Source organism: Sebastes fasciatus, chromosome 3 (genome assembly GCF_043250625.1).
Source record: "Sebastes fasciatus isolate fSebFas1 chromosome 3, fSebFas1.pri, whole genome shotgun sequence".
Classification (NCBI taxonomy): Eukaryota; Metazoa; Chordata; class Actinopteri; order Perciformes; family Sebastidae; genus Sebastes; species Sebastes fasciatus.
In genome coordinates, this window is record NC_133797.1 from 42,154,284 (window position 1) to 42,165,590 (window position 11,307).

The 11,307-nt window shown below is 38.3% G+C and overlaps 1 protein-coding gene across 10 annotated transcripts in view; it reads left to right on the forward strand.

Moving 5' to 3' along the window:
• Positions 1-11,301, forward strand: part of LOC141765215 (uncharacterized) — a 35,591-nt gene extending 24,290 nt beyond the window's left edge. For 9 of the 10 annotated variants that reach the window (XM_074631280.1, XM_074631286.1, XM_074631285.1 and 6 more), the window contains 2 exons: positions 2,966-3,139; positions 5,316-11,301. In XM_074631280.1, coding sequence (XP_074487381.1) covers positions 2,966-3,139; positions 5,316-5,527 — 386 coding nt within the window. In that variant the 3' untranslated portion in view covers positions 5,528-11,301. The remainder of the gene's footprint in view (positions 1-2,965; positions 3,140-5,315) is intronic. The other variant, XM_074631289.1, reaches the window with a different exon arrangement.
• The last annotated feature ends 6 nt before the right edge of the window (positions 11,302-11,307 follow it).

Sequence of the window (11,307 nt, forward strand, 5' to 3'; positions counted from 1 at the left end):
GTCCCTTGACCTCTGACCTCCAGATCAGTGAATGTAAATGGGTTCTATGGGTACCCACGAGTCTCCCCTTTACAGACATGCCCACTTTATGATCATCACATGCAGTTTGGGGCAAGTCATAGTCAAGTCAGCACACTGACACACTGACAGCTGTTGTTGCCTGTTGGGCTGCAGTTTGACATGTTATGATTGGAGTATATTGTTTTATGCTAAATGCAGTACCTGTGAGGGTTTATGGATCAATATCTGTCATTGATTTGTGTTGTTCATTGATTTACAATAATAAATATATCCATACATTTACATAAAGCAGCATATTAGTCCACTCCCATGTTGATAAGAGGATTAAATACTTGACAAATCTCCCTTTAAGGTTCATTTAGAACAGATACAAAATGTGTGATTAGTTGTGATTAACTGTTTTAATTGATTGACAGCCCTAATATTAATAATAAATCTCTGGAGTGTCCCTTTAAGTGCATTATTATTTAAGATACTGTGCTAACCAACATAGAGACAGAAACCAGACAGAAGTGTTGAGGTAGTTTAGTTGTTCTCTCGTACATCCAGCAGGACGTTAAAGCAGGACGCTGTTCCACATTAATGAGCTGCAGCTCGTCGTCCGGACGACGACGTAACAGGTTTAAAATGTCAGAGGTGACGTTCCCGTCCAGACTGCAGGACGTGAGACATAAACATGTATATTAGATGACACACATGTGAACCGACTTGGCTCCAGATTAGCATCTCTTCCCAGGCTCCCTCTGGCTCTGGTCGTCCTGGAGGCAGATAAACAAATCTCAGGCCTCTTGTTGTGAGGTAATGGAGAGGTCGCTTGGCTCGCTCTCAAAGAGCGGCCTGGGTCATATTTCGACGGTCGCCGCGAGACGCCATTGTTGCTCTCTGTTGTTGTGGCTGTGAGTGTGTGTGTGTGTGTGTGTGTGTGTGTGTGTGTGGTGTGTGTGTGTGTGTGTGTGTGGTCTCGTCGAGCTATTCTTACCATTAGCTCATGGCGATCACAGAGGGGCTGTGTGACGGATGGAGAAGTGTGTGTTCTCACAGAGAGAGAGGTGCTGGTGGTCGAGTGAGGCTGGGAGGTTTGGGAGCATATATGTGTGTGTTTTATATATATATATATATTTTATATATATATTTTTTTCCATATATATATATATACAATTATATATATATATATATATAGTTAGATATTATTTTATATATATATATATATGTGTATACATATATATATATATATATATATATATATATATATATGTATATATACATATATATATAAAACCAAAGGAGTGAAGGAGGTGAGAGTGCAGACAATGGCTGCTGTCTGCAGACTGGACCAGACGACATGATGTTACATAAGCCATCCGTGTGTGTGTGTGTGTGTGTGTGTGTGTGTGTGTGTGTGTGTGTGTGTGTGGTTAATGGCGAGGATAGGCTTTCATGGTTATTAACTTTCAGTCTGATTTAATCCCACTAGGAATTACTTTCTTCATTATTTGCAGCGTGTTTTTTAATATTTTTTTGCGGTGGATTCTGAAGCAGCGTCTGTTGTTCTGTTCTGCTGCTGCAGCTTTTGCATGTTGTATTATTTATGACAGCATTATGCACGGCTCTGCTCGGCTCTGCACGGCTCTGCTGGCCTGAGGCTAATCTGCTGTGACGTCCCGTGTGCTCGTGTAGGTGTCTGTCTCCGAAGCAGCACACGGTTGTAGCAGGCGGCGGCGGTGGCGGCGGCTTTGTCATCGGGAACATACGGCGTGTGTTTGAGGATTAGGGTGCACAGCGTGATGTCATACCTCCACATTAATACCTGGCAGTTCTGATCGGGCTTTCATCTGTCACATTAACTGACTGGCTGTTTCTCTTCTATACGTGGCTGTCAACGGCGTCCACCTCCGTCAGAACGCAGGAGATTCTGTTTTCTTCATATTATATTAATAAAACGGACGGGAGAAACCTCAAGGAACCAGATTACATTCAATTATTGTTTCTTTACCATACATTTTTCTCAAGCTTTACATTTCTGCAATGCTATACTAGAGCTGCAGCTAACAATTCTGATTATTATATATTTATTTATTCTTTGCATTACTAGTTTTATTTGAAATGTTATAAATAAATGTGCAAATTACATTATTAAATATGTTCATACATTACCAGAACATAAATCTGAACATTGGATAAAGTCAGGTTCAAAATTCTTGTTTCATTTTGTTGACATATTAGAGTCAAAGGTTTTTTTCTTCTCTTTTTATCGCTCCATAAATCAGAAAATACTGTCAACAGCCTTCAAAACAATCGCCTTGTTTTTAGTAATAAAGTGATCTATAAATCAGGTTCTGAATGATATATGAACAAACCCCTCTGTAGAAACCTTCAGAACATAGAGAGGAATGAAAGTGGAGAGTTTGGTGGATGTAAGAGCTGCTGAAGTGGAGATCTCTGGCTCAAAGTCTGAGACAAAAACAGCCTTTAAAAAATATGGATTGTAAAATTTCATACATTTTAAAGACACTTCAGGTGAATACGGTAAAAAAAATGAAACATCCCCAGTTGATTACTCACATTAAGTCAATTATTTTTTGTATTACAAGTTTTTTTTTAAATGTTATAATGAGGCATTATCTAATGATATCTGTTGGTGAATTTAGGAGAAATCTACAGACACAAATAGACGAAGTAGTAAAGTAAACACCTGAATGTGTATTTACGATGTTTTCTTTCCACTAGTCTGAAAGAAGTCTGAAAGAAGACGTGTTATTGAAGCTAAATAGCCGAAAAAAACAATGTTTTTGTCCGTAGTTTGCCTTAATAGCAGTTTTCCTCAAAAAATAGTCAGCTCAAATGATCCAGTTTGTTGCATGAAGGTTTGTGAAACAGCTCTGGACTGAATGTGTATCAGCGGTCGCACAAATTCAAAATTCATATTTGCATGTTTTCCCTTCAGAGGTGGAGGCCGAGCCGGCGAGGCAGCCGGGGGAGCGCCCGTCGAAGCGCCGCTGCTTCTGGGAGTACCGCCGCGCTCGAGAGTCGGCCACGAAGAAGAAACTGGGCGGAGACGTCCACTGGTCTCTGTCCTGGAGCTCCAGCACTCTACCCAGCACACTGTACCGCCGAGAGGGTGAGAACAACACCGCAGCACTGATTCACTACCAGCTCCCATCATCATCATGTATTTAGGATTCACTAAACGGTCTAGTAGGTGTTGGTCAGACGGAGGAAACAATCTGATGAACTGATTAATCAGAAAGAGAAGTGATGGATGAGTTGTTAGTCGACAGCCTGATATAACAGAGAGGTGAAGCTGGAAGTGAACGAGGAGTCGTGAAAGCGATATTCAGCTGCAGCTGAACGTGTCCCATTTCTTCCCTCTCGTGTGACATCAATGGGATCGGGACCCTCAGGCGTCTGCCCTACATACAACTCTGATCTGTCAAAATCTAAATCTTTCAACATTTCCCTGATCAGTGAATCTAACGTCAGCCTCAGACACGACTGGAGCTGAGCAGCAGCCTTTGTTCTTCAGAGGAACCCAATACCACACACAGACCGTTAATGCACAACACAATCTACACAATCACTACACAATCACAACACAATCACAACACAATCACAACACAATCTACACAATCACAACACATTAATGCACAACACATCACAACACAATCACAACACAATCTACACAATCACAACACATTAATGCACAACACATCACAATACAATCACAACACAATCTACACAATCACAACACATTAATGCACAACACATCACAATACAATCACAACACAATCTACACAATCACAACACATTAATGCACAACACAATCACAACACAATCTACACAATCACTACACAATCACAACACAATCACAACACAATCACAACACAATCTACACAATCACAACACATTAATGCACAACACATCACAACACAATCACAACACAATCTACACAATCACAACACATTAATGCACAACACATCACAATACAATCACAACACAATCTACACAATCACAACACATTAATGCACAACACAATCACAACACAATCTACACAATCACAACACATTAATGCACAACACAATCACAACACAATCTACACAATCACTACACAATCACAACACAATCACAACACAATCACAACACAATCTACACAATCACAACACATTAATGCACAACACAATCACAACACAATCACAACACAATCACATCACATTAATGCACAACACAATCACAACACAATCACATCACATTAATGCACAACACAATCACAACACAATCACATCACATTAATGCACAACACAATCACAACACAATCACTACACAATCACTACACAATCACAACACAATCACAACATAATCACAACACAATCTACACAATCACAACACATTAATGAACAACACAATCACAACACACTCACAACACAATCTACACAATCACAACACATTAATGCACAACACAATCACAACACAATCACAACACAATCACATCACATTAATGCACAACACAATCACAACACAATCACAACACAATCACTACACAATCACAACACAATCACTACACAATCACAACACAATCACTACACAATCACAACACAATCACATCACAACACAATCACAACACATTAATGCACAACACAATCACAACACAATCACTACACAATCACAACACAATCACAACACAATCACAACACAATCACATCTACGGTCTCAAAAATTAACATTTAACATTGTCTATTGTATATATATATATATATATATACATATATATATATATACATATATATATATGTATATATATATATACACACATATATATATATATATATGAATGTATATATATGTGTATATATATATGTGTATATATATATACACATATATATGTGTATATATATATGTGTATATATATATGTGTATATATATATACACATATATATATGTGTATATATACTGTATATGTATATATATATGTATGTATATATATACATATACATATATATATATATATATACACACATATGTGTGTATAAAAAACGTCCGACTACAACGTGCCGTTCAAAAGTACAACAAAATTATTTCTATTCTATTGTCATATTGTACTGAAATGGCCCGTGTTGAACAATAAAATATTATAAATATAATAAGTGTTCTCAGTCCAAAATGGCGTCTCTTTGCTTTAAATCTGGTGTTTATCAGAGATGTGCTCATCAGTTTCTCATTCAGGATGAAAACAGCATTAAAAGAGAATTGAAAGACTTTACCAGACTGGTATTGAATTCATTCTATCGTCTTATTTCCAGGCAAAAAAGGCCGCCGCAAAGCTCGCAAGACGGACGCCAGCGACCTGACGCCAAACCCCCAGAAGCTCCACAACATCGGGGAGCAGCTGCAGAAGCTCAACGCCGCCATCGACGGCATGGGCCCGGTCAACGACCTGCCCGCCGTGGCCCGAGCCCGGTCCCGTAAGGAGAAGAACAAGCTGGCCTCCAGGTACCAACCACACTCCACTTAACTGCCCTCCTACATCTCCTGCACCGGAGTCAGAGCCCGGGAGACTCTCCGTATCGACTCGTCAGGCCTGAGTGGGCATCCTGGTTCGGTTCTCAGTGTTTGTGAATCGTTTTCAGTTATAAAACTAGAGAATCCTGCAGGCCTCTGTGGTTTAGTGTCGGCAGTCTTTAGCCTTTAAGATGGGTTTTCAGATATGTGGTAGTTGACCTTGTAATGCTGTTTGTGGAGGACACGGAGAGAGAAGAATGCTTTAAGGAAAACAATCTCCGTGGAATTTAAAGTGGAAATGAAGCGTTCAACCGAGTTCAGCTGGTTTTACTAAACCACTTTAATGAACAAATATATAACTAACATGACAGATGTCAGCATTTAAAAGAAAAAAGATCCGTTTCAGCTTCCGTGGCGAGAGCGCCGCCATGTAGCAGTACTGTGACATCACCTGGTTGGTCGGCCCGGCCGAGTTACACAGAGACGACGGTAGAGACGGTGAAAGATGAGGACTGAGGAGACAGAGGACAGAAGAAAAACAAAAGACGGGGACACGGATGTATTGTTCCTGGATTAGGGATGTGACGGTGACCGGTGTTACCGATCACACCGGTGTTACCGATCACACCGGTGTTACCGATCACACCGGTGTTACCGATCACACCGGTGTTACCGATCACACCGGTGTTACCGATCACACTGGTGTTACTGATCACACCGGACATTTTACAAGAAAAGATGACGATCAACATGTGTAGCGCGCTGACTCTGATCTTTACCGTCCGGTGGCGGTGTGTCTGGCCTCTCACCGGCCGTGACCGCTCCGTCATCCCGGCAGCGATTACCTCGTTAACGTTATGGTTCTCTTAGACCAGCGGTCAGCAGCCTGCGTCTCTTCAGCTCCTCTCCAGCGGCTCCGTGTGGATTTATCAACATGGAAATGAATAACTGTTTATCGTTTACATTTTCATGTTCATTTCTCATAGTTGTAGGTCTGTGGTACGACGGTACGACGGAGTATCAGGGCCACATTGAGGAGAAATATAAATCTGAGATTTAGAGAATAAAGTCAAAAGTTTACGAGAAAAAAAGTCGTAGTATTGAGAATTAAGTCATAATATAATAACGTAGTAATTTTACGTATTATTTTCTTTTTTTCTCGTAAAGTTATGACTTTATTCTCGTAATATTACGATTTTTTTTGTTAAGTTATGACTTTATTCTCATTCTTCATTCTGTAAATCTCAGATGTTTTTTCCCTCAATGTGGCCCTAATACTCCGTAGTACATTGTCTCTTTGGCCCTCACTGCATTAGACTTATATACTATATATTTAGACTATAAACTGTCTAAAATGTCTCTTAAAGGTTGCTGACCCCTGCCTTATAGCGTTGGGTTTAAATCTGAAATATTACTAAATAGGCGCTTTTGTTTTTCGCTTCAACACCAAATCCTCCGCCATCTCTCGGTCTGTCAACTCGCTCTCTCTCCGTGTGAAGCCTGACTCCTGCTGCTCTGAGCTGAGACTCCGTACAGAGCAGATGCATTCACTGTCAGTTTGTAGCGTCCGTCGTCCGACTATCTGTTGATAACACGGCGCTGATACGCCAAAATGAACTAAATGGGTTTTATTTCTGTAAAAAAAAGCTAAATGACGGTGGGGTGGTGGTGGGTACGTAATGTAACCGGTGTGTGCCCGACCGCCGGGTAACACCGGTAACACGATTACCGTGGCAAGCCCACGCTGCAGTAACGTTACTGATCTCCGTTTCAGCGCCGGTTTATGAAATGGACTGTTGTGTTCTTGGTTTAAACATTATAAAACTCATCTTTACATCCGGAGAACATCAGTGTCCCCTCTTTTGTTTTCTTCTGTCCTGTGTCTCCTCAGTCTCCGTTCACCGTCTCCAGACTACTGCAACTAAGTACTGTTTGTTATATAGTTGTTCATTACAGTGGAAATCTATTTAGTAAACCAGCTTAACTCAATTTCTACTTTAAGGATCTGACTCGTTGGAAAAATCTGAAAATCTTAGAAAAATCATTTTGATTTGAAAGTGTTGGGAAGCATCTGATGTGAACTCTTCCCCAGGAGGAACACAGCGTACCAAACTGAAGACTCACCACTACAGTAAGACATTTAGAAGACGTCCCTGAGGATGAGATACACAACACAAACCATTTAGAAATGTAGGTCAGGAGTGTATTTTTGACTTTATTGGCCCTTTTTTTTTTATTGAGTTTACCTTCTGGACAAAGAGCAGGATGGAATACATGATGGAGGGAAGTCAGAGGAAAACAACAGAGGAGATGAGCTGGAGGGGAGGCAGGATGAAAGGCTGAATTGGAGGAAATCGGGGCAAGATTGAGGAGGCAGACGAGGAGTTAGATGAGGGTCATAGAGAGTTCATATCTGGAGGGAGGGAGGAAGGGAGGGAGGGAGGAAAGGAGGGAGGGAGGCGTTATTACAGGCTGTTTAAAGAGGAGAGGGACTCTGGGAATATTTTATTATTCCAAACATATTAAAACACGACACAAACACATCGTGGGATAGAAAAGTTGATGGAGAAGAAGGAGAGAGAGTAGAGTCGCTGTGTGCTACCGCAGTGTGACTGAGTTCATGTTTTAGTTTAATATGCAGGAATCCGTGGAGAGATTCATTCTTGTGGCCGAGAACAGGTCGGAGCTAGCGGTGGGATTATCCTCCATTCTTCTTCTCAATCAGAGAGTCAAAAGCAAACCTACGTAGAGGAAATAACACTCGGCCAGCCAGCTCTCAGAGGACAAACACAGCCAGCGTCGGTGGAAAGATCCCGTCCTGGCCGCTGACCTGGTGACTTACAGGAATACTCCGTCATTTAGGATTGTTTACTTTCTAACTGGAAGTTCTGGGAGGAGATTTCTATCAATGTGATCTCTCTGTGTGTGTTCAGCACAAAGACTGGAAACTGGAAACTGTTGGCTCCATCAACGGTGCCTCAAACAGCTCAAAAGCTTTTGTATAAACACACAATATATATGTGAGCTTCTCTTTCACTACAATCTGTTAATGAACCACAACCATCTCCATCCAAACTTCATTTATTTTATCATTATTTTATTGGGACTTTTATTTATTTCATATATTTAAAAAAAAAAAGAAGGATTACAAAGTTAACGCAGTGATAACGCATTAAAGTTTTAAAGCGGTATCATATGAAACTAGAAAACCTGATGAATCCATCGGTACCAACCATGTCATACTAGCTGGTAGTGAAGGAGGCTAATTAATGCTCCAAACTTACGCTAAATGTTGGCAAGGAAAAACGGCCATGGTCATTTTCAAAGGGTTCCCTTGACCTCTGACCTCCAGATATGTGAATGTAAACGAGTCTGCCCTGAAAAACTCCCGAAAAAAGTATTAAAAAAAAATCTGAATATTGTCCAAAAAATGTCAGAAAAATATTTTTTTTAAAGTCCGAAAATTTTCGAAAAATATCCCAAAAAAGTCTGAAAGATATTTTAATAAAGTCTGAAAAAAGTCTAAGAAATGTCTGAAAAAGTCTGAAAAAAGTATAAAAAAGAAATCTGAAAAATATCCCAAAAAAGTCTGAAAAATATTTGAATAAAGTCTGAAATTTTTTTTTTTTTAAATCTGAGAATTGTCCAAAAAAAGTCAGAAAAATATTTTTTAAAACCTCTGAAAATGTCAGAAAAATATCCCAAAAAAGTCTGAAAAATATTTTAATAAAGTCTGAAAAAAGTGAAAAAAATTTCAGAAAAAAAGTCTGAAAAATATTTTAAGTCTAAAAAATGTCTGAAAAGTCTGAAAAAAAAATAAAATTCTGAAAAAAGTCTAAAAAATGTCTGAAAAATTCTGAAAAAAGTATAAAACTTAATTCTGAAAATTGTCCAAAAAATTTAAGAAAAAAAGTCAGAAAAATATTTTTTAAAAACTCTGAAAATGTCAGAAAAATATCCCAAAAAACTCTGAAAAATATTTTAAAAGTCTAAAAAATATCCCAAAAAAGTCTGAAAACTATTTTAATAAAGTCTGAAAATTGTCCAAAAAAAGTCAGAAAAATATTTTTTAAAAACTCTGAAAATGTCAGAAAAATATCCCAAAAAAGTCTGAAAACTATTTTAATAAAGTCTGAAAATTGTCCAAAAAAAGTCAGAAAAATATTTTTTAAAAAGACTGAAAAAGGTATAAAAAATAATTCTGAAAATTGTCCAAAAAATGCAAGAAAAAAAGTCAGAAAAATATTTTTTAAAAACTCTGAAAATGTCAGAAAAATATCCCAAAAAACTCTGAAAAATATTTTAATAAAGTCTGAAAAAATGTCTGACAAAATGTCAGAAAAAAGTCTGAAAAATATTTTAAAAGTCTAAAAAATGTTTGAAAAAGTCTGAAAAAAAATTAAAAAAAATTAAATTCTGAAAAAAGTCTAAAAAATGTATGAAAAAGTCTGAAAAAAAATAAAATTCTGAAAAAATGTCTGAATAATTCTGAAAAAAAGTATTAAAAAAATCTGTAAATTGTCCAAAAAAAGTCAGAAAAATATTTTTTAAAAAGATTGAAAAAAGTATAAAACATAATTCTGAAAATTGTCCAAAAAATGTCAGAAAAAAAGTCAGAAAAATATTTTTTAAAAACTCTGAAAATGTCAGAAAAATATTCCAAAAAAGTCTGAAAACTATTTTAATAAAGTCTGAAAAAAGTAAAAAAAAATCAGAAAAAAGTCTGAAAAATATTTCAAAAGTCTAAAAAATGTCTGAAAAAGTCTGAATTTAAAAAAAAAAAAAAAAAATTCTGAAAAAAGTCTAAAAAAATATTTTAATAAAGTCTGAAAAAAAAAATTAAAAAAAATCTGAGAATTGTCCAAAACCTGAAACCTACGTCAGGTCACGTGGGAAAACGTTTTTAGAAGGGCTTTGGAAAATAGCATTTTGACATTAAAACATACAAACTTTGACCAAAATGTGAATATTTTAATACTTACTTGGGAAGCTAGAGAATGATATAAAAACCTCAAATTATACAATAGTAATAGACCTGCCCTTTAACTTCCTTCAGTACCACCTGTTGGTGTTAACTCCTGTTAAGACAGCAAATAAGCTTAATTCCCCAAAGTGTCGGAGTATCCCTTTAAAGTGAATGAATCCAGCTGAGTGTCAGAGAGCTCCCAACTGAATCCGTTTAATCAGGTTTATAACTTCCTCCTGCATCGTTGTCCACATCCCAGTGACCCTGCTGTGCTCCTTCTGAGTCTCTGTCCCTACAGACACACTTCAGCTCCTCTCATCACGGGATGGGTCGCCAGGTTTGATCTAAAAAAATAGGTAAAGTCTCCGGTTTGGAAATACCTCCGAGGATCTTAAAGACGAACCACAGCGCCCCGTTTCCCAAACCCTTCAGTAGCAGAAGCTTCCAGGCAGCTGCTGGTTTCTCCTCATTCAGCACGACAGTTAAATCAGTTAGCAGCTGTAGAGGTGAACGTCACGATGAACAGCGGCTCTTCTGTGGGTCTTAAATCTGATGGTGTGTTTAGGGGCCTTGTGGGAAGGTAGGGAAACACATTTGCAAATTAAAAACCCGTGGTACATTGTTGTATGGTCGTCCACATCCTCCCCGAACCAGCAGGGTCTGTGGTACCAAATCTACAGAAGAAGAATGCCACGTTTCCACATGCAGAGAGAAACACGGAGGGAGTCTTCTGACCAACACTAGCGGCCTGAAAGGGTTTAGTTTCCTTAAGTTTCGTTTAGCCGCAAGAAAAGAGAAGTTCTCTGCTCGCTGCAGAGAATCGTCCC